Consider the following 24005-nt stretch of genomic DNA (forward strand, 5'->3'; position numbering starts at 1 on the left):
CCGCCCATCACAACAGCAAACAGGTAAATATGATTTTATATATATTTCAAACTTACTTTTATCCCTCCTACGACGTATTAGGTATGCAAAACATGAAAGGTGATCAAATGTTTTTGTTTTTTTGTGTTTAAAACATTTTAATAAGAAAGACTGTATATTGTTATATGAACTTTTTTATTTGAAAAAAAAAATACATGACACATTTTATTGTTGTTGTTCATTTGATTTAACACTTAAAGAATGACTGCAGTTTGTAAATTGCATTTTTATTAGAAAGAAGAATGATGATGAAAAATCATAAAAACTTTTTTATTTTTGTTTATTTGATATAGATAGATAAATAGATAACAAGTTGTGGGGGCGTTGCTGCGTGCTGACGTCATACCCCTACGTGCCCTCCTGCAGCTCAGCATCACTTTCATTCATCCTGCGGCAAACAGCAAGTGTACGGACCACCGACGGACAGCTTATTGACAACCGACTAATCGGTGACCGGCCGGGACCCGCTGCTCCTCCGGACCCACCGAACCCTCCGTCCTCCCAAACTCCGGGGGATGGAGGGATGATCAGCACCGACCCCGGTCCTCCTGAGCCCAGGATGCGGACCCCGCTGCTCGCTCAGGCCGCTGTGTTAGCGGCCCTGCTGACTCTGAGCTCCGGGCTGACAGGTGAGAGGCTGCGGGGGTTCGGACCGGGTCTGACCGGGGGAGGCGCTGCTGTGTGCGGCTGGAGTAGAAGGAATTATCGGAGCTGTGAGGACCGAACTGTTAATTTCTTTTCATTATTATTATTGGATGTTTTGCGTTAAGAACGAAACACGTTAAATGGAAACATTAATTACTCTATTAGTAATTAATCAGTGGACACATTTGTCAGTTATGATGTAGAATTAAGAATACATATTGATGGAGCTTATCTATTTTATTTATTTATTTGTTAATGGTGGGAATTTGTAACTATATATCATTGACAAAAACGTTATCAGACTCACTTTAGTTAGCATCATTTATATATATATATATATATATATATATGTGTACACTGAATCAATCTGTAACAATGAGCAGATTTTATTAAGTGAAAAGCCTTAGTTTGAAATGATTGGACTGTTCAGATGTGAAGACAGAAATAGTGAAAGCAGAGACAATCAATCAAACTGTGTGGAGACAAAGCAGCTCTTCACTGCTGTGACGTGAAGGCGAGGCCCTCAGGGAAGATGGAAATAGCTGCTGCACGTTATTAAATTAAATCAGCAGAGAACATGGAATGTGAAGCTCCTCACTGAGCTTTCAGCGCTGAGGAGAAAGAAGACATCTGGAGGTCCACATGCTCTCTGCTCCTCTGTGGAGATGTTCAACTAAAGATGTTTTCCACCTGCTGACGTGGACACTGAGTTGTGTGTGTGTGTGTGTGTGTGTGTGTGTGTGTGTGTGTGTGTGTGTGTGTGTGTGTGTGTGTGTGTGTGTGTGTGTGTGTGGAGGTGTCAGCTCTGTGCACGCTCACTAACACATTCCTGCTGTCAGAAGATGAAGAGCTCAGATTTGTTCACCACGTCACCTCCAACTCTCTCAGAGAAGCTTTCAAACCCACCAAAGCTCCACCGAGCGGCTCTCAGTCGAGAAGAGCCACGGTTTGAACACCACCGCCTGCCTCAGTGGTATATGCTGAGTCGTGGTTTCGCTGTGGCCACAAACATCTGATCTGAGGGTCACATGATCAACATTCATGTCAGCATAACGACCAATCAGAGCATTAACACAGTGAACAACAAAGAGTTTGTGTGTGTGTGTTGCAATTTTGTGTATTTTTCTGTTACTTATGAGTCATTTTGTGTGTTTTTTGAGTCGTTTTTGTGTTTCTTTCTGTAATCTTGTATGTTTCTTAGAGTCATTTAGTGTATTTTTGTTGATTTTGTGCGTTTACTTTGGGGTGGAGGGCCCCGGACTGCCTGCTGTCCACGTGTGTCCGACCTGAGTAACGTCTCCTACTCCATCACACAGAGGAATGGAAGTGAAAGGAGTAAATAACTTCTATTGTAACGTGTCCTATAACAGCAGCATCACCACTTGCTCTCTCTGTTGCCATGGACACCATCCTGTTACCTCACTGACGGTGTTACCACGGTCATCACCCTGTTACCAGACTGACTGATTCTGTTACCATGGTTACAGATGGATCACTTTTGTTATTGTAGTGAACTTTGACCCAAACAAAGAGGCGACCTGAGGATGGCTGTTTACTGTGTTTTTATTATTATTACTATTATTATTGTGGCCATTGATTATTATTATTTTGTTGTTGTTTTGTGTCATTTTGCCTTTTGTTGTCTTCTGGTTTGGGTTTTGCCACGCACGTCCTGCGTTGACTGTCCAGTTTTTTACTATTAATTATTTATATATATTTATATTTACCAAATTTGATAAAGAATAAAAAAAAGGGGCCTGATTAAAAATAAATAGGTAAACATGACTTAATGAGATTTTAATTTATTTTAAAGGGAAATAAGAGGTGACTGTAAGTGATAGAATAATCTAAACAGAGACAGGAGAGCGAACCGCTGCAGAAGCTGGGTTGCCAGGTTGGGCTTGGAGTGTCTGAAGAAGGTGCTGTAGCTACACATTTGGTGGATTTTGTGTAGGATTATCAGCTTTATCAGAGCAGACGTGTCTTGCGTGTGAGGGGTTCAAACTAATGCCTCTGTTTGTTAGCTTTAGCAGCACAGGCTACATACATGAGCTAATGTCAGTAAACCTTTTGTATGAAGATGTTATTCTGAGGCTTCTCTGCCTGTAAACAGCTGCTGGTTTGGGAGTAAATTAGTGCAGAAAATAATACTTTTGAATGTGAAAAGTATTCAATACTGAAATAAGGAGATTCTATTCAAGGGATCAATGTATTGTATTTCTTATAGTCGATATTGTACTTGACACACAGAATGTGACTGAGATGTATGAAAACCATAGGTAAAACTAAAACATCTGTTATATTGTTCATAAACAAACTGTGACTCCCATATCTCTTGTGTTGTGGAAGAAGCGATCGCCCTTTAGTTTCTTCTTCCCAAAATCTGTGATTTTCTGTGATCTTTGTTCATTCCGCACATTTTGTGGATTGTTTCGTGCTTTTTCTACCAAGCCGTGCTGCTGTTGAGCTTTCAGAGACATAAATCACATTTGACTCCCCTGACAGAGTGGTGACTCACCACTGATGATGTCACAACTCCTCTGTTACCATGGCAGTCGTCATGGTAACTGCAGGGATGAAGAACGATGGCGGCTCGATCTAATCAGTGTGTGTGGTGTGGTCAGTGATGTCGGCTGAGTGGGATGACTTGAACTGATCTAAAAGAAGAACTTCCCCCAATTTGAACTTTAATGAAACAGGTCCAAGTAATGTTTTTGTTACATCTTTGAACTTATTAAGTGAGAGGCTGAACCTGTGAGAAGGCTGGCTTTCTCTGACAGTCTGTGGGTTAGCTTAGCATGTAGCAGGGTTAGTGGGCTAATGATGGCCATGCATTCTCAGTCTATAACTAAAACGTGTGTCCGTCCTCAGGTTCTCACCTCTGCCCTCGGAGTCTGGACTGTGCCCGGGTGGGGCGACACTTCTGCCCGCCAGGCGGCTGGAACTGCGGCCCCTGCCTGCGCCCTCTGGTGGAAAACTCCAGAGGGCGCTGTGTGGTCCGGAGAAGACCGGCCCATCTCCTGACAGGTGAGTCCAGCAGCTGCAGTACAGACAGACATATTATACACTGTATATTTATAATTTATTTTATTTGGCGATAACAAATGTTTGTTCACTGAATAGTTTATGTTCCTACTGCAAACCAATGGGTTATGTGTTGGCATAGAAACCCTGTCAAGTCAAAGTCAAAGTCAGCTTAATTGTCAATTCCACTATTTGTACAAGAATCCATGTACCCTTCATTCTTTGGTTATTCTGTTTTAAAACCAAATCAGAATAATAAATAAAGTGTGGTTATTTTGATTTACAGAAAAAATCAAAAACCAGACAAGCAGCCATTTTTGCTGTTTTCAAATGAAATCTTCTGTTTGTGTGATATTTGGATATTTACGGGAAAACTATAGACGAGAGCTTCATGTTTTAAGTTCACCACACGGAGGGGACCCACAGACGGAGGTGGACTTTTACTCCTGGACCAAAAAAGGAGCAATGCATAAGTCTCACAACTGAATAACTGTTGAATTGAAATGTTATTAATACATAAATAAATCAAAACAAATAAAAGAATGTTAGGTAAAACATGCACATGATTATGTGATTGAAGGAGCCAGAGGTGGTGTCATGAATCTACTGGTGCACCTCGTTTCTTGTGATCAAATTTCATGTGTGTTGACAGCTGCTGTTAGTATTATAACTTGCAAAAAATATATTTTTTATTGCTCTCAAAAAAGCTTTACATGTTTTTGCAAAAGTGTCAAAAAAGTTCTAATATCTATTCCTCATACCAGCCTCACAGTCAATAGTCAGTCACCAGTTGATTTGGATACTATTTGGACTGTATCGCTGTTGGGTAAAGTTGGCACGATATTCACAGATTCAAACTTCCAGCATCAATAACTCCTTCACGATACATCATTGACACAAAGGTTTGGCCTGTTTGCCATCGGTGTGAGGTGAACAACATGCTACAAGATTATTTTATCAAATTCAGCAGAGTAAGTCCACCCTCGATTGTGGGTCACTCTGCGTGGTGAGCTTAAAACATAAAGCTCTCATCTGTAGTTTTCCTGTAAATATCCAAATATCACACAAACAGAATATTTAATTTTAAAACAGAAAAATGCTGCTTGTCTGGTTTTTGATTTTTAGGTATTCCTGCTTTGGTTTTAAGTCAGTAAAATAACAACACCGGGGGGAAATGTTGCAGTCCATGGAGAGAGTTGAGTTTCCCGGCAGCCTGAGGGATAAAGCTGTCCCTCAGTCTGCTGGTCCTGGCCCGGAGACTCTGCAGCCTCCTTCCAGATGGCAGCAAACTGAAAAGATTGTGTGGTGGGTGGGTGGGGTCACCCACAATACAGAGGGCTTTGCGGGTGAGACGGGTGCTGTAAATGTCCTGGAGGGAAAGGAGAGAGGAACCAACTACCTTCTCAGCTGCTCTCACTATGCGCTGGAGGGACTATGGGCTGAAAGTAGCTACATGGAGTGTTATCAGGGATGTGATATGGACACGACTTTGTCCAATAAAAATATGTTTCCTGTGTTTAGCTCCTCCTCTCTGTGTTTCTGCCCCGTCAGCTAAAGTCAGCGCTAACTCCGAGCTGGATGAAGAGATCGACTTTCTGTCGGCCGTCATCAGTGAGCAGCAGACGGAGAGCAGACTGCCTGGTACCGCCCACTCATAAGCCCCACCCACCCATGAACCCCACCAGTTGTTTACATTGTTTAATATGATATATTAATATCCCCCTGACCCCACCTCTTCTTCTGTTTCTTCACTCAGACTCTCAGACATCAGAGCATCCAAGTCCCGCCTCCATCACGAACCGCAGCACTGATGCCCCACCCACCAGCCACGCCTCGGCTCTGCTCAGCGACCCCGTCATCCAACCATACACCTCCAACGACAACCAGTTCATTGGTGAGTCCCAGTGACGTAACCGTCTGAATGTGATCGCTAAAAGCAATCCTAGAAATGTTCGTCAAAGGTTTTAATGCAGCCAATTAGGCAAAGCAAGGCAAGGCAGGTCACATTTATTTGTATAGCGCATTTTATACACAAGGCAACTCAATGTGCTTTACATGATAAAACATTCAATTGTTTAAAATCAATAAAATCATCAGTAAAATCATCATGACATCAACAACATGACCAAAAATCTCTCTCTCAATCATATGCAGTAGAGAAAAAAAGTGCCTTTAACTTTGATTTAAAAATGTTCACATTAGATGCTGAGTTCAGCTCTGCTGGCAGTTTGTTCCACTTCTTTGCAGCATAACAACTAAAAGCAGCATCACCATGTTTACTGTGAGCTCTGGGCTCCACTATCTGACCTGTGTCCATAGATCTGAGAGACCTGCTGGGTTCATACCTGACTAACATGTCACTGATGTATTCTGGACCAAACCCATTCACAGATTTATACACCAGCAGCAGAACTTTAAAGTCTATTCTGAGGCTGACTGGGAGCCAGTGTAAAGACTTTAAAACTGGAGGAATGTGTTCTGACCTCTTTGTTCTGGTTAAGACCCGAGCTGCAGCATTCTGAACCAGCTGTAGATGTTTGATGCTCTTTTGGGGGATTCCTGTCAGAAGACCATTACAATCGTCCAGTCTGCTGGAGATAAAAGCATGGACCAGTTTCTCCTGATATTTCTGAGCCATTAAACCTTTCACTCTGGAGATGTTCTTTAGGTGGTAGAAGCTGTTTTTGTGATAGATTTGATCTGACTGCTGAATGTAAGATCTGAGTCAATCAGAACACCAAGGTTTTTGACTTGGTTTTTAGCTTTGAAAGATCGAAGAAGAAAAGTCATAATCTGTGAAAAAACTTACTCTAGCGTTTTTGACAAACAGCCTCACATGATCTGCATACAGAGAATATTTGATCTGTTCACACTGGTTTCAGATTTAAACTTTCTTTAACTGGTTTCAGACTGGGTGTCGGATGCTTTAAAACGCCTTAAAACTAATTTGGACTTGTTTCAAGCTGGGTTAAACTGGTTCTAAACTAGCTTGGACTTCTTTCAAACTGGTTGAAACTGGTTTCTTATTAGTTAAGACTTTTTTCAGACTGGTTTATAGTTACTTGGGACTAGTATGAGCTGATGTCAGATCTTTTAAACTCCAGTTTAATCTGTTTTAGACTGGTTTAAACAGTTGTAGATGTTTCACACTGGTTTAGATTTCTTTAAAATATAGTTTAAACTGGTTTCAAACTGGTTTGGATGAGTTTCATAGTTACATGGGTCCTAGCTGGTGTTAAATGTTTCAGACTGGTTTGGAGTTGTTTTATACTGGTTTAGGCTGTCTCTGACTGGTTTCAGACAGTTGAGCTAACTCTCAAAAGCTGCGTTAAAGTCCTCAGCAGCTCTGAGGAAGCTCTTCTCTATTTTCCTCGGGTTGAATGACCTCTTTGTGCTGAATCTTCATGGTCTCAGATCTCGGGACCGACCTCAGACTCTGCCTGGCTGGTGTGAGTGTGAGAGCTCAGACCGTCATGGGCTCGTTGGCCATCAGAGCGGCTCCACTAATGCTGTTTCTCCGTCTATTCTCAGTGCTGAGCAGCATCTTCATCGTAGCATCGTCCCTGCTGCTGATCCTAGCTGGCGCTTGCTGGGTCAGGTGAGATCTTCCTCATCCTCCTTCAGATCACATCCAATATAAAACCAGCTTCAAACTATTTTCATACTAGTTTGTATTGTAATCTGTTCACTCTTTTTAGATATGTTGAAGATGGAACTGAGTTTTGTTTTGTTTTTTAAAACAAATTTCATACTGGTTTGAAATTATTTTATTCTCGTGACTTTGTCATGACTTTGTTGTAATTTGCGCTATATATATATATATATATATATATATATATATATATATATATATATATATATATATATATAAAGTTGAGTTGGTTGTTTAAGCTGATTGGAACTGGTTTAAGACTTTTCCAAGTGGTTTGATAATGTCTAAGCTGGTTTTTGGCCTGGTTCAAACGGTTTCAGACTGATTTCAGATTAAATTAAGACAAGATAAGATCAGATAAGATCAGCTGAGATTTATTTGTTTCAGTGGGAATTGCTTATTTTTGTGCTATTTTAGGATATTTTTTTTCTTTTTCTACTTTTGGATAATGTGCTTTTTGTGTATTAGTTTTTTGTGAATTCATATTTTTGTTTTAATTGATGTATTTAGTTGTATTGTATATTATTATGAATATTGTTATTTATTTTATATTCTTTATATCTTGTGTTCAGGCTGCAGAGAGGAGTGCGTCTGACTCAGAAAGTGGGCGGTCCTTTATACGGACTGGTCCGAGCTCAGACCTCCGACACCATGGTGACACACACACACACACACACACACACACACACACACACACACACACACACACACACACACACACACACACACACACACCACTTGTATCTTTTACAATTGTATTTTATTTGTATGTTTAATGTTGAGATTTGTGGTTTTATTTTTGTTCATCTTTTATTGCAGCAGCCTGGAGACAGGAAGTTAGCTCACAACGCTCAGATGTACCATTACCAGCACCAGAAGCAGCAGATGATCTCCATGGAGAAGTGAGTTCTTCTATAGCATCAACCCTCTAAGTTAGCTGTCACTTTTGGCTCCCTCGCCCCTCCCTTGTGGCTCAGTAACCAATCACAGAGAAAGTGAAAATGACAGGGAAAACATGAAAAATGTTGTAAATTGCTAAATAATTCAGTTGTAAATTGTTGTTGAAAGAAATCTAAATGTTTCCAAAATCCTGCAATTTCTCTCAAATTATTCCACAAAATGTCCCCAAATTAGATAAAATCTGGTCAAAAACTAAATAAACCAAAGGACATTAAATATCTGTCACTTATTTTATAGATATTGTTGATGCCTTCCATACTTTGTCTAATTTATAACTGGAAGTGCAAACTTGGGCACATTAATGTTGAAATTGTTCATTTTCCCGCCTAAAACCTGCACCCCACTTGTGATCTAACGGGTCCATATTTGACCATTAGACTAAAATTATTTTGACACCCCTACCCTAAACCATCAACAATAAAACCATAGATCATCCTAAATATTGCAGTATCTAAACCATTAACCAACCCCATGTGTCCTCCTCTATTTCCTGTTCAGACACAGAGACTCTGTTCCTGAGTCTGGAGCGTCCACAGACGAGGAGAATGATGACGGAGATTTCACCGTCTATGAATGTCCAGGACTTGCACCTGTAAGTCCTCGTCCTTAATTCCTTTGTCTTGTTTCAAGGTCACATGACCCCTCCCATAGAATATGTGTGTGTGTGTCTCTCAGACAGGTGAGATGGAGGTGAAGAATCCTCTCTTTGATGATTCCACTCTTTACCTCCAGCGCTTTCAGAACTGAACCTTTGGACTCTTTCTATCGGACAGAGACGATGTGATGGACAGACAATTTGAGGAACCTTAAAGGACATTTAAGGATGTGTTACATTAACAATTTATACAAATATGAACTGAGTTTTTCAGTGAACGTCCTGAAGAGATCCACTTCAACCATCAGTCACATGTTAAAGCTCATGCTAACGGATACATCTTCACAAGTCTTGTACTTTTCTTTATTTAGTTGTGGAGATTTATTTTTTAGTTTTAATAAGTAACTGTGATACCTTGAACCAGGCTAATGCTAAACTGCTAGCGAAGGCATAGGCATCTTCTGTAAAAGTCAAAAGAACGTAAAAACACAGGCAAAATCTCTGGTTTTCTATTTGCAATGGGTTGAAGTCAATCAGCACATCTTTAAAGCTAGTTAGCATTAGCTATTGTCCTGATTCAGGATGCAAGCTAATGCTATTCTTTTTAAATGATTTTACAAACTCTTTTAAAAGTAAAAATAAAGTCAGAAAAATACAGGTATAGTCTCTGCTTTCATTGATCTACAATGTGTCGGCATGTCTTTGAAGCTACTTAGCATTAGCATTGTTCCAGATGGACGATCTGCTGTTTTGATGTTACATTCTCTTTTTTTACAGTCATTAAAATATGAGTTGGCTGATAGGACCTCATTCAGTTTAATCAAGTAGCTGCTGCTGAGATTCCTTCTCTTTTGATAAAGCTAAAAACTTTAGCATGAGCTTTAAAACCTACAGGAAACACCTCACACGGGTAAAATGAACCATGAATTCCCTTAAAAACACAGTTTGTGCTTTTCTGTTGTCACCGAGCTGTTCTTTTGTGTGTTCGGGCTCTCCATGATCTGTCTTTGGTTTGTTACTGTGCTTTTTCCTACAATGTAACGTATCCGTGGTGTTTTCCTCACAGCTCCTCTATGCATGAAAACCTGAGAGTCGTTATGCATTTACTGCTCCTGTGAGCTTGTCAATTATGACTGTAGATTTATACACAACGTGTATTATTCAAGCTGAAAAATCATAAAAGGAAATGAAACGTGTTTCTGTGAGCTTTGAAGCAGCATGTGCTCTGTAATGTGCCGTTTGACGCAGAGGCGTGGTGTGTTTACCTTTATTTTTACAGGTAAACAAAGAAAATGTTGGACATTCAACCCTAAACCTCAGTTATACACTCTTTTATTGAGTCCAGAACAACCCCAGGTGATATGTTTTACTGTTGTTATTATTATATATTCAAATCACAGGGAGATTTATTGGTGAAAATATGCTCTCATTTAAAGCTGAATGTAAAATCTGTTGGTTATATTGGTGAATGTAACACAATGGCTCCTGAAGGTTAATCGATAGAAGAAACAGACAGTAATGTTTTAACTCTGATGAAGTTTTTTTAAATTATTTGGAACAAGAGTTGAAAAACAAATCACGCATCAAATTTAGGTTTGTGTTGCATTTGCTTTCTGGCCGATATCTGATATTGTCCAACACTTTCAATACCAATATACACAAAAAAACCAACTAATTTCAGGTCACATGATGAATCTGCAATCTAGGCTTGATTTTTAGAAGGACTGTAAATAGAATCCAGCCATGTGTGGCACTAAAAACCTAATATCCAACATCTATTGTCCTAATGAAATAAATAAACAATATTGCTATGTACCCAAAACAATGTCCCTATGAAAAATTACAGAAACCGTGAATTTATAAACATTCAAGGAAGTCCCTCAGATAAATACAAGCTAACATAAACTGATCAACATCACAAATTACCTTTTTATGTATATATTTTTTGCACTCCTTTTTCATTTCACAAGTTCCCGGTATACCCATAATACTGATGCACAGACCACAACACAAGTAACAGGAGAACCAGAGGAGAAGTCGTTGATGTACTTTGTGGGCATTCATTTTATTTCAAATAATTACACCGGATGACAAACAAAAGCCCAGTTGTGTGCTAGAAGCGCTGCTACAGATAGCATCGTCTGACCCAACGTATGAACTGTTATGTAGAAAGACTATTTCAAACTAAATTCATTAGCGTCGTCAGTTGCTCTGTTTATTTCATGCCACAGATATTCTAAATATTTTTGCACTGTTTAGTTTCCACTTCTCTGGAATGTTTTGCACTAAGTGCTGTTTTTTTTTTTTTTTTTTTTAATACACAAAAACAAATTTGTTTTAGAAAGTTTACAAAAAATCCTGAAAAGCATGAATATGCTTACTTGAATTTTAAGTTAGCGCTTTGTGAACAATGCAATCATAATATTGTTTATTCATATTGCACATTATAGCACTCAGTGATGGAAATAATAAACACTATTTTGTTGTTTAAGCTCATTCATTGTTTTCATTGATTCAATCATAAACCAAAATCTATTTAAATTGGAAAAATGTTCTTGTTGTGTCAAACATTGTTAGGACATTAATTTAGATGAATTGAGATTATTTAATTACAAAGTCTCCAATAGATTAGATACATTTTTAAAATCAAGCCCCACCATTAATACAAACAGTTTGTTTAAACAATGTGTAAAGTAAAGCAGGTCAGTGCTTTAGTAGTTTTTAATGAGTTTTAGTCCTACAAATATAAAAAAGTTTACGGAGCCCCTGAAGGAACACGGATGAAGTTTTCTGCTGAATTACACATTGAAGTTCAACAGCAGCGTGTAACACTCGGATAAACATTTTTAACGTGCGCACGTAAACAGTTATGTAGAGCTGAGTTACATCAACAGAAGCACTTCCAACTTTTATGATATGACATTAATCTTTGATGTCCTCCCATCAAACTTTTACTTTCTAGTAGAACTTTTGCATCTCTGTGTAAATTTTCTAGAGTCCTACACAAGCGCGTGAAAATGATTGAATTAAAAATAAAACAATTTGTGTCCGTTTGGGGTAAAAGCTGAAGTTTGCTGTTTGAATCTTATTTTAATAAATGTATGCATGAAACTCGTATTCCTTTAAAGTCTCTCAGATACAAACTTTAGTCATTCAGCTGTGATCGAAGTTCAGCTTCACTTTCACTTAGTTTTAATAGAACCGGCGTAGATGAGGTGGTGTTAATGAGGTCAACGGGTAAATATTATATCTTTTGACCTCTCCTGTCAGTGGTTAGTGAAAAAAACTTTAATCTTTTAATGCACTCTACATTGAAGAATATAAAAAAAGTGTTAGAAAAACAAAGTGAAACTGAACTTTGATCACACTGAAGGCTTGGACCGATTAGTGTTAAGCTTTGGCTGGTGATCATGTTATCTTGTGACTGATTCCGAGGACAAATTAAGTTTTATCTGAAGTGTGTTTTTATTGTGTTGTGATGAACAATCACCAGATATAACAATAACCAGTCCACCCACAGACCTCAGCTGTTGACCCAGCCCTCCAGGTCTTGGTAGACCTTGTTTGGGGGTAAATGTGGAAACCTGAGGCAGATCTGACACAAGCGTTCCCTCCAGTCCGTGATGGTCCTGACTTGGTGCGTGCGGCGCCACAGGAAGTACTCAGCATAGGCATCCTTATGTGCTGCCAGCTGTTTCAGGTAAGTTGCCAGATCTGCGGTGTTGGGAAAGTCGTGGACATGGATGAAGGAGCGAGGTGGGGCTAAGGCCTCGTAAGTGGCCCGGCTCGGCCCGAGGACTACGGGCACGGCGCCGGACTGGAAGGCGTTCCTCCAGAGTTTCTCACTGATGTAGTCCGTGGACTCAGAGTTCTCAAAGGAAAGGTAGAAAAAACAGCGAGCGATGGTGGACAGAAGCCTCCGCTTAGGGAGAGGCCTGTGGGACCAACCTCCAAAGACCTGCAAACAAGATATGAGGAAATGAATAAGGAAGCAATGAGTGAGAGATATGAAAAAAAAGATAAAGGAAATAAGAAAGTAAGGGAAGAAATCAAGAAATAAACAACAAAGAAAGGGAGCAAGCAAGAAGATAAAGAAGGAAACATGATAGGAAAGGATAGAGATAAAGAAATATAGAAGGAAGCAGGGAAGGAAAGACTTTAGGAAATGAAAAAAAATAAAGGAAGGAGAAGCAAATTTGGAAGGAACAAAATGAGGGGATTAGTACATATAGAAACAAGAAACAAAACAAGAAGGTAACTAAATTGGAAATAAGAAAAGAAGGAAAAGGGAAACAAAGATGAAATGAAGGGCGGAAGAAAGAAAGGGAGGGGAAGGAAAGGAGAGAGGGAGGGAGGGAAAGGAGGGGAGGGATAAGGAAGGAAAGGGAGGAGAAGGGGGGAGGGAGGAGCAAGGAAGGGTGGAAGGGAGAGAGGAAGAAAAGAAGGGAGGGATGGAGGGAGAGAGGAAGGAATCAAGGAAAGTAGGAAAGAAGGAAGGGATGAGGAAGAGGAGACCTGGATGTGGAGGTGCTCCTTCAGGCTCTGGTAAACTCTGGCTCGGGCCTGTTGGGGTTGGTACCTGCTGACCACCCAGCTCACCAGGCAGGAACGGTTCACATCCACCTGGTATTCCTGCTCTGCCGCTCCCAACTCGGAGCGTCCGTATGGGATGGAGATGTCTGCGTCGCGTCGGTAGCTCATGGTGAGGTTGAAGACTCCATTGAAGAGTGACAGGTTGGCATTGTTGGCTGGAGGCTCCATGGAAAGCCACACCCATTGCTGGGAGGCCGGCCGAGGGAGGTGCATAGGAAGGTCGGACGGCCCCCAGCTCAGCTCCCGGTGATGGAAAACCACCACGTTTGCATCCAGGAATGCTGAGCGGTCATCAGTAAGGAAGCAGCCACTGATGTTGAACATCTTCAAACATCTGTCACCGCTCAGCCTGAAGGAGCGAGAGAAGGGCCAGTGCCAGAGCAGGATGGTGAGGTTCCTTAGAGGAAGGACGGTGAGGTTCCTCAGAGGAAGGATGGGGAAGTTCCTTAGAGGAAGCAAGGGAATTTGTGGGAAGGAGGTCCAGTCCAGGAATGACAAAAAGAGGGGAGTGAGAAAAGACAGGAGGAGAAGAAAGAGGAAGACGTTTGAATAACTGAATGGAGTCATTGAACTGAGAGAAGAAAGACAGAAATGAAGGAATTGCATCATTGTATTGTTTGAATTCAATGATTTGTCATTGATAACAACCAGGTGAGCTCCTACCTGGGTGTCGTACAGTGGTTGGTCGTCTGGTCAGGCTGTGGCTGTCTAGCTGAGGTGTCGTACTACAGTGTGAGTGTGTCTCACCCTTAACGCAACTCTGGTTGCTGCTTTAGTCCTAACCACAAGTTGGACTTCCTCTTCCTGTTCATCAACTGTCTTCCTCACCAAGTTGAACATTATTGATTCAGCTTCTGAAAGCCACAACCAAACATGTGCAACACATCCAAACAGAGAGGAACTCACCAACAAATAAACATACAAAAATACAAACAACTGCACAAATAAAAAACAAACAAACAAACATACATATAAAACATACAAATGTACAAACAAGCACGTTGGGCGGTGACACAATCCCAGACTGACTCACACTCTATTATTAAACAAGGACACATATTTAAATTGTAAGTACACCCCCAGGTTTTTGCTGACCTGCCACTAGGGGGAAATAAAAAAACTCCTTGATTATGGGTGTGGCTCCTAGAGTAGTTAATAAACGCCCAGTCACAGCAGTCCCACCCCCACAGCACTGCACAGTTCCAGAATTGTTTAGAGAAAGAGTTGCGACAACGGAAGTTTAAAATAGACTCAAATAGTTCCCGGAAGTTATTGGCGGGCAATTCGAATTAATTGATTCCGAGTGACAAAACTGGGAGTTTAGGTCATTTGTCGTCAATAACTGCATTGATTTTACAATATTTATACAGTACGCTGTCATATGCACATGTCAATAGTGTATTATTAATTCATAATTAGTTAATAATGCACACGTTAATGGGTTTAGATACACTGATAATAATAATAGTAATATCCAATATGGTTATTTAAACATCTTACCGTTCAAAAGCACATCACAAACTGTCTACTCCGCGCTAGCTCTATTGGGCTACAACAGTCAACTGCTCACTTCCGGGAATAATTGTGAGGCTCCATGAACCGCCATTGTTGTTAAAAAAAAAATAAAAAAAAATGGACCATTGGAGTGAACGGAGTTGTCTCAACTCTCTCTAAATGGTTCTGCACAGTTCTACATGGAGCTGTCAATCAATGCTCACTGAGGGCTGTGAGAGGAAGAAACCAGTCTTTTGTTGATGGTTGGTTAAAAAAAAAAGCCAGAAAAGGCCCCAACACCAGATAAAATTTCTTTTCAGAACCCCTCAACATAAGTCTAATTTTCTCCAGTTTAAGATGATATAATACATCTTTCACCCAATGTGAAACAGTAGGTGGGGCAGCATCCTTCCATTTCAAGAGAATGAAGCGGCGTGCTAACAGAGTTGAAAAGGCAATGAGCCTCTGACCCCCAACAGGTATACCTAACCCCTCACCAGTGACCCCCAAAAGCAGCAAAAGGAGATTTAATGTTATATTTACACCAAGTACACAAGAGAGTGCTTCACAAATACCCCCCCAATACTGCTGTATTTTAGGACAAAGCCAAAACGTATTAAAGTGGCTTCCTCCGATTTACATTTGTTGCACATTGGGTCAATAAGAGGAAATACATTCTTGCCAGTTTGGATTAGTGAATATGAGCTCGGTGTACCACTTTAAACTGAATAAGAGTGACCATACCTGTCAAGTATCCCGTTTTGGCCGGGAAACTCCCGTATTTTACCCCTCTTTCCCGCCATCTTCCCGTATTAGTATTTTCCCATAAATATCCCGTATTTTAATGTAATAATAAGTAAAAGATGCCTTACTGAACTGAACGTCGTCACTAGCCTCGTGAGAACTACCACCTGAAATGGCCTTAGTGGCAGTTCTCGCGAGATTAGTGCTGACAGCGGCAACAAACACGGAAACAACTCAGAAGAGAGATGAATGAATGAAGACGTGGTGAAAAAAAACAAAGAACTGGTGTAAATACGTTGTGAAATGTGACAGAGTTTATCTTCCTAAAGAGCAGCAGGATGTGACACAGTTACACGTTCTGTAAGATTAATAACTGAGATTTTAACGTCTATCACAGCGGAAAGAATGACGTAAGTCACCATGAAAAATCAGCCAATCACAAGCTCCATAAATATACACTGCTTTAAAAAAGTATTTAAGAATGTAAAGTCTGTAATAAATGTGTTTAATAAGTCATTAGTGAATACCAGAGAGTGAGCATGAAAAATTATCAGAAAATATGTAATAAAATAAAATGTTAATGTCTAACTTAAAGACAAACAATGTGAAATTAACAGTAAATATGCAACGTGTTGACTTGTATATAAACTGTAAGTCTATTAAATAAACACGTGCTTCATATACACATTTATGTTTTTATTTAGGCTGTTTTATAATTTAGGAATTAGGCCTGGGCAATATATCGAGATTCAAGATGTATCGAGTTTTCTATTTTGGCGATATAGAAAACTATAATATTTCATGTATCATATGAAACAAAATACTATAGGAGAACATGTAAAGCTCATTTAGATGATTGATGAGTGCACATATTGTGCAGCTGTTTGTTAATAAATGTCCCTGTGTGGCATTTTGCATCAGCAAATTTAACCCAGAATTGTCTTTCTGGTCAGACTTTATTTGATAAAATTATTGAGATTTTTATCGTATATCATCATTTTGAGAAAATATATTGAGATATGAGTTTTGGTCCATATCACCCAGCCCTAGGAGGAATGTTCACAGCATTTTACCATTAATAAAGGTCGACCTACCGGATTCTAATCACATAATTGTATTTAGTAAGTGGTTGACAAGTGGGTATTTTAGATTTCTTGTACACCTATATTAAAATATAAGAGATACTGGAGCTTGGTTGGGCTGGTGGGACGTCTCGTAGTGGGCGCCAGAAAATTTCCCTTATTTTCAAATCCAAAACTTGACAAGTATGTAAGAGTGTGTCTCGCACACCACCTGTCTTCTAATTGAGAGGTTGGGGGTTCGATCCCAGTACCTGACTATGTGTCGAAGTGTCCTTGGGCAAGACACTGAACCTTAAGTTGCTCCCAGTGGTCGACTAGCGCCTTGCATGGCAGTCCTGGCCCATTGGTGTGAGAATGTGAGAGTGAATGGGTGAATGAGCTGATATGTAAAGCGCTTTGAGACTGTTTCAGTGTGGTGATAAAGCGCTATATAAATCAAGTCCATTTACCATTTACCATTTACAATGAAGATTAATTAGTATTCTTCTAAACTTTAGTCCAGTCTGTTTCACCAATACCGGCCTTCAGATCCTGCTCCCATGCCCCTCTGATGGCAGACATGGAAGGAGAACCCAAACCGGAAATCAAGCTCAACATTATGGAAATAGCTTTTTTAACCCTGACATTTTAGAGATAAGAACACTCATGACTTAAACTAAAATGTGAAGAGTGGGACTAGGATCAATAAACTACAATACTTTATAACTGATCTTATGTATTCAGCAGAAAAAAGTGGTTTTAGGATGGACTTACACATTTGATCATAATTCTGGATCCATCAGAGACAAAGCACATATGTATTTATTATACATAGCGCTTCTAAAATGAGGCTCCACTGGTGTTGTTGTGATGTTGATGACGTAGAGAGAACCTGCAACTCACACTCACTGTGAGAAACTCTAATGTTTGATTCATATTATCTCTTGTTTCCGAGCTCAGAGGTCACGTGCTGATATCTTACTCATAATTCTATCGTTACACATGAAAAGTTACACTTACTTTACTTTCTGAGGACTGGGTTAAACCACGCCCCCTGCGGTCACTCATTTCCGTTGCAACACACGCGCGGACGTGCTCGTGCTCGGCCTCCGCCTTCAGGCTCCGCCCTGTCCGACGCACGGAGCGCGCACGCTCCTGTGGCCGCCTCCCTCCCTCCCTCGCGCAGGCAAAGCGAGCCGCATCCTGACAGACGGAGCGCGTGCACCTGGACCAGGACCGGGACTGCGGTCCGACCATGGGCTTCCTGCACCAGCTGCAGCTGCTGCTGTGGAAGAACGTGACACTGAAGAGGCGCGGGCCGGTAAGAGCGTGCGCGTAGCGCGACACACCGCGCACCACCGGGGGCGTGCGTGATTCCACCGCCGCAGTGAGCCGTGCTCACGTTAGTGTCCCGCGGTCTAACAGGTTGTTAGTCAGACTCAGGACCAGGAACCAAGTCCGACCGACCCAGTCCAACAACCACCAGCAGCAGCTTCAGAGCTTCCTCTGACTGTCTGTGACTGTGTCTGTTACCGTCTGTGACTGTGATGTCTGTGCTGTGTGTCTGTCAGTGTCATTCCAGGTGACGGAGGAGAAAACAGGAAGAGGGGTTTTTCCTCCTCTGGGAATCTCATTACCTCTCACTTCATGTGATTTTGTGTATTTGTGAGTCATTTTGTGTGTTGTTGTGGTCATTTTGTGTTATGTGATTTATTCTGTGTTTTTGTTATCATTTTTCATTGTTGTATTTTTGTGAGTTGTATCATTTATTTGTGAGTCATTTTGTATATTTTCATAGTCATTTTGTGTTTTTTTGTTGTCATTGATTTGTGTATTGGTGAGTCATTTTTTTATGTTTTTTGTGGTAATTCTGTGTTTTTTTGGTTGTTTTGTGTGTATTTGCAGTCATTTTATGTGTTTTTCATTTTCTGTATCTGTATGAGTCACTTTCTTTGAGTTGTCATTGATGTGCTCGTGTTGATATCTCAATTAGTGTATTTTGTATGTTTTTATGGTAATTTTGTGTTTTTATGTGAGTCTTTCAGAGTGTTTTTGTTCTCTTTTTTTGTGTTGTTGGAGTGTTTTTGTGAGTTGTATCATTGATTTGTCAGTCATTAAATGTACTTATACGTTAAATATGTGTGTTTTATGTGTTTTTGTCATTGTTTTATGTATTTATGAGTCATTTTGTGTGTTTGTTGGAATGTTTCTGTAAGTTGTGTTGTTGAATTCTGTATTTGAGTCAATATCTCCGAAGCGCAGAGCGGAAGGTTATGTTTTACCCTGCGTTTGTCTGTCTGTTTGTTAACAAGATTACTTGAAAAGTTATTAATGGATTTGGATAACATTTTCAGGAAATGTTGATAATGGGACAAGGAATAGGTGATTATTTATAATAATTAATCACCTAATTAATTTTGGTGATGTTCTGGATTACAGAAAATGAGAAAATACCACTCGTGGAGATCACAATATGGGTGGAAGTGCCTGCACCCTTAGGCACAGTGGCTTATAGATAATGTGCAGTGGTTTATGGGTAATGTAGTAGTGGTATGGGAGTGCATGCCATACTCTTTAAATCACATTATGGGTGGAAATGAGCTACTTGGCGGAGGTCTGCGCTCTCCTCGTTCTCTAGTTTTGTATGTTTTTATGGTAATTTTGTGTGTTTTTATGGTTGTTTTGTTCATTTTTGTTAGTCATTTTGTGTGTTGTTGGAGTGTTTTTGTGAGTTGTGAATTTGTGAGTCATTTTCTGCGTATTTGTGAGTAATTGTATGTATTTTATGGTCATTTTGTGTATTTGTCTGTAATGTTTGTTTTTGTAGTCAATTTGTGTGTTTTTGTGGTCCTTTAGTGTGTGTTTTGCTCTTCCTCTGAGGCTGTGAGGCACCTATGTGTCTCACTGTGACGTGATCTCTGTGAGCATAGAACTGCTGATTAGGGGTGTCCCGATCCGATATTGATATCTGATATCAGTCCGATATCAGCCAGAAAACAAATATCGGTTTTTATCGGACTGCATCTAAAATCTCCGATATATATTATATTTATCCAATTGTAGAATACTGTAGATATTATGTTGAAGGTTAAAATGTTTAATAATAAATGGGTCAGTTTTTCTCATACCTACTGTTGCTGATTATTGTTCTCTATTTGAGTAACATCACTAACAGCCTTTTCTAACATTCCACACTACAAAATAAGTAACAAAAGTATGTATGATTCGTGCTGATATCGCATCAGATCGATATCGGTATCGGCCAATACTAAAGGATGCAATATCGGTATCGTATCAGAAGTGAAAAAGTTGTATTGGGACATCCCTACTGCTGACCTCTGACCTCCATTGTGTGACGCTGCACATCCTGATGCCTTTAATCCAACTGATGCTCAGCGTCAGTCGCTCCGCCTGCTGAGGTTGAGGCTGATGCAGATGATGCAGATGATGATGCTGATGGTGTCCTGATGGAGGCCATGCTCTGTGTTTTGGGTGCAAAGCTATTTTTAGCTCTTCCACCTGCAGGTGTGGCTGACTTTATTAATAGCAGCAGCAGCAGAGCTGCACCGTCAGCAGCACACATTCAAGTGTCTCCGCCCACGTTCATCGAATACAACACAATTCACACGACGACTCCAACAACACACAAATGATCAACAGAGTTACACAAAAGACAAACCACAGCACATAAACATACACTAAACTACACAAATCAGCATCACAGACAACAAGTTTCTTTCTCCCTCAGCTGAAAAGACACGTCATGATAGAGTTTGTACGGAATATGAAACAGCCGCTGCGCACACTGTGTCTCACGATGCCTTCAGTGGTGAAGTCTCTCTCTCTGAGACTCTAACACTGAGCACAATCCTGCTGTCTGATTGGCTGTGGACAGCCACACGTCTGTCTCCTGTGTCTGATTTACTTGTCAAATAATATGGCTCTACCACAAGACTATTGGAGTCATTGGAAACACAAGCAAATGCACAACAAGCGCAAAGGAAACAAAACCAACACAACAAACAAAACAGAAGAAACAACAAAGAAATGCAGCAACACAACGAACAAGCACAGTTAAGCTCCGTGCCTGGTCTCTTTCCTTCGTGATGAACAGTCAGTGAGAGCTCGGCTCTGACAGCCACACTCCTGCCTTTGAGTACTGACTAGTTGGCAGTAGAGCCACAGTCTGTGCAGCAGCCGTTTCATATCCCTCCCGACGCCATCATTGAGGGAAACTGCTTTCTCTCCTGTTGTTTCTGTTCAAATCTTTTTTCTTTTCTTTTGTGTGTTTGATGTTTCGTGATCTTTGATTATGTTTTTTTGTTTTGTATCTTTGTTTTCTTTTTTCTTCATTATTTGTTTATTTGATGTGGACATCACAATTACATTAGTTACTAGGGAGAGACTGATACAGATTTATTAGGGCCAATGTCGATTTTCTTTCCATCAGCCTTAGCCGATGACCGATACGGACTGCTGATTTTCTTGAGTCGATATTTGGAGCTGATACTACTTTTGCCCCCACAATTTACATCATAAAAATTACACAATGATGATAACAAATTGTACCAGTCTCAATTTAAAAAAAAAAAGAAACATTTATTGAAATTTATAAAGGTGAGGTAGAATGAAAATGTTGCATTAAAAACAGTTGATGAAGAACAAGTAAAACAATATTTAACAAGTAATAAAAACAGGTGATGTCAAACAAAAACAAGTAAAAAATATTTCTGCTCTTTGTACATAAGGCGGATCGGAGAACACGGCCTGCATCGGCCGTTGCCGATTAGGGGTGGGGGAAAAAATGGATTCACATAAGAATCGCGATTCTAACTATCCACAATTCTGAATTGGTTCATAAACTTCAAAAATCGATCTTGATTTTAATTTTTAAATTTTTATTTTTCAAGAAAAACTCTGATTCAGAAGATCCTCTTAGAGTCTCTACTCAGGAAACACTGTAAACTGAACATAAATAGAAAATACCACCATACAAAAAGTCAGCTAGCTTCATGCTAACGTCTATGGGAAAACCCATGTATAGGCTCATGCTAACATTTACAGCGATTGGCAGTGATTTATATAACACACCGTTTATGCTTAACTGTCTTAGGAGTGTTATCAAACAGTACACTTCAACATATTCACAAGCATGTTTTTTCAAGCTGAAAATATAAGAATACCAGTAGGCCATGTGCTTTCAAGAGGTCAATTTCTGACTACTACAGCAACAGTGTTAGGCCAAAACACACAAACTCACCCAGACCTTTAGTCTATGACTATAGACTGTAAAAATAATTTGACACGATCCCAACAGGAAACAACAGCGACCCCAACTTACAATGTACTATATTACGTGTGTGTGTGTGTGTTTTATTTGCTTAGCATGAATAAATGTTACTTTTTGTTTTAAGTTTGCCTTTGTCTGATTACATCATTGGAATCAGTTTATTTAAATTTATCTTATACAAACTGTATTGTTTAGATGCCATAATTTGCCTTGACACACTATGCATTGTATCAATTTTTGAATCAAGAATCGTTTGAATCGAGAATCGGTTAAAATGAGAATCGATTTTGAATCGAATCCTGACTCTAAGAATCGAATCGTGAGACACTTAAAGATTCACATCACATAATGCCGATACACATGGAAAAACACAAAAATTGGTCGATAATATTGGCCGATATGTATTGGTCTATCACTATTGATTACCCAGATGTATTGTTTTAAGTGTGCTAGCACGTGCTAATTTACAACACCTGTCCACAGGAGGCTTTTAAATGGTTAAAAGTAACAGAAGTAATAAGAAAGTAAGGAGAAAATATGCACTGTCCAAAAAGGAAAAGTAATATTCAAAATTTGATAGTTTTATTATTATTATTAGTGTATTTAGGAGGGACAGAACAGAGAGCATTGTTACATTTAAAATACTGTTTTGTTGTCATTTTGTGTATATTTGCTGTGGTTTTGTGTGATTTTACTTCTCCTTTCACGCTCTTTGTTTTTCCTCCTTGGAGGACAGAGCAGCTCAATAATTCACTCTGTGTGTGTATGCGTGTGTGTGTGTGTGTGTGTGTGTGTGTGTGTGTGTGTGTGTGTGTGTGTGTGTGTGTGTGACAGAGCTGACACTGACTGGCACAGGCTGATGTAGTTGTTTGGGGCCCTGAACTACAGAGCTGGTTTTCCTTTTATCCTGAAGTCACCTCGATAAAAGCAAACTCAGTATCGTAGTTCAGCTGATTTGGGATTGTAAAAGTCTGCTGTTGGAGAGTCAACCCCGATACGTTCATCCAGCTTCATGGTGTTGATGAACTTTAGGGGCTAAATACAGAGCAGAACAATCCAGCACATCTGTAATCACTCCGAGTCCCTGAGGTGAGAAACATTCAGTTTGACCTCAAATCTTAACGCGGGAGAATCTGACATTTCTGTGGTTCTGATTGGGACCACAGGCCTCGAGTTTGACTCCCCTAATCAAAGATAAGGCAGAATGACAACAGAGCAGATCACGTAGCATGGGATATCTTACCAATGGATAACTTAAAGCTGCAGTATGTATAATCTGTGGGACTGAAATAAAAACAACCTCCCCTCACCGTGGAGCTGTGACTTTCCAACTCCTCTTAGCGACTGTTAGTTATATGATTTTTGAGACTATTCTGATGTTTTACGCTGTTTTCAGACCATTTTATTCCTAAACTCTTTATAATAGCAATTACCAATGGTAGCACCCAAAATAACTCATGGAGCACTCTGTTTGTAAACAGATCTCTGATTGGCTGAAAAGTCGCGTCACTCTCCTTTGATTTCTTAAATTTGAACCCAGCGCCAAGAGAAGCAGAGGTCCAGAATCCTCTCAGAACACTTTGGGTTACTATATGATCAAAGGTTAGCATGGATTTCTGAAAAAAGAAAACTTACATACTGCAGGCGAGTTTTTGAAAAAAAAAAAAAAAAAAAAAACTCAAATACTATGTTGTTGGGGTTCTTAGAACAAAGCGAGATGGGTGAAAAAAAGCATCATACTGGACCTTTAAGATAAGATACAATAAAAAAAAATAGTGTACCTTGTGTGTAATAACAATAAAAAACATTCTATTCTATTCTATTCTAATAAGTGAAGTGAAGTTAACATAAGATATGTTACATTGATTACAGATAAATTAGGATGAAAAAAGTAAAGTTGTAAAAAGA

At 39.8% G+C, this 24005-nt stretch overlaps 3 protein-coding genes across 7 annotated transcripts in view; 2 read left to right on the forward strand and 1 right to left on the reverse strand.

The window, feature by feature from the left end:
• The first annotated feature begins 512 nt into the window (after nt 1-512).
• LOC114458875 (neural proliferation differentiation and control protein 1-like) lies at nt 513-9221 on the forward strand. 2 transcript variants are annotated; one of them, XM_028441257.1, is made up of 9 exons: nt 513-668; nt 3556-3711; nt 5260-5349; nt 5465-5602; nt 7240-7306; nt 7933-8014; nt 8180-8262; nt 8819-8912; nt 8996-9221. In XM_028441257.1, the coding sequence occupies exons 1-9, from the start codon at nt 563-565 to the stop codon at nt 9065-9067; spliced, it is 888 nt and encodes a 295-aa protein (XP_028297058.1). In that variant the 5' UTR covers nt 513-562; the 3' UTR covers nt 9068-9221. The 2 variants fall into 2 exon arrangements, with proteins under 2 accessions (XP_028297058.1, XP_028297059.1); XM_028441258.1 differs by having other exon boundaries at nt 8183-8262.
• Nucleotides 9222-12438: 3217 nt separating this feature from the next.
• Nucleotides 12439-17940, reverse strand: LOC114458871 (alpha-(1,3)-fucosyltransferase 7-like). 2 transcript variants are annotated; one of them, XM_028441252.1, is made up of 4 exons: nt 17828-17940; nt 14172-14362; nt 13431-14079; nt 12439-12873 (listed from the first exon to the last, which is right to left on the reverse strand). In XM_028441252.1, exons 3-4 carry the CDS (start codon nt 14073-14075, stop codon nt 12439-12441), a joined length of 1080 nt encoding a protein of 359 aa, XP_028297053.1. In that variant the 5' UTR covers nt 14076-14079; nt 14172-14362; nt 17828-17940. The 2 variants fall into 2 exon arrangements, with proteins under 2 accessions (XP_028297053.1, XP_028297054.1); XM_028441253.1 differs by lacking the exon at nt 17828-17940 and adding an exon at nt 15747-15803.
• Nucleotides 17941-17972: 32 nt separating this feature from the next.
• The window catches only part of LOC114458867 (ATP-binding cassette sub-family A member 2-like), a 65845-nt gene continuing 59812 nt past the window's right edge, over nt 17973-24005 (forward strand). For all 3 annotated transcript variants that reach the window (XM_028441240.1, XM_028441241.1, XM_028441242.1), the window contains exon 1: nt 17973-18128. In XM_028441240.1, coding sequence (XP_028297041.1) covers nt 18063-18128 — 66 coding nt within the window. In that variant the 5' untranslated portion in view covers nt 17973-18062. The remainder of the gene's footprint in view (nt 18129-24005) is intronic.

This window comes from Gouania willdenowi, unplaced genomic scaffold (genome assembly GCF_900634775.1).
Source record: "Gouania willdenowi unplaced genomic scaffold, fGouWil2.1 scaffold_1_arrow_ctg1, whole genome shotgun sequence".
Lineage (NCBI taxonomy): Eukaryota > Metazoa > Chordata > Actinopteri > Blenniiformes > Gobiesocidae > Gouania > Gouania willdenowi.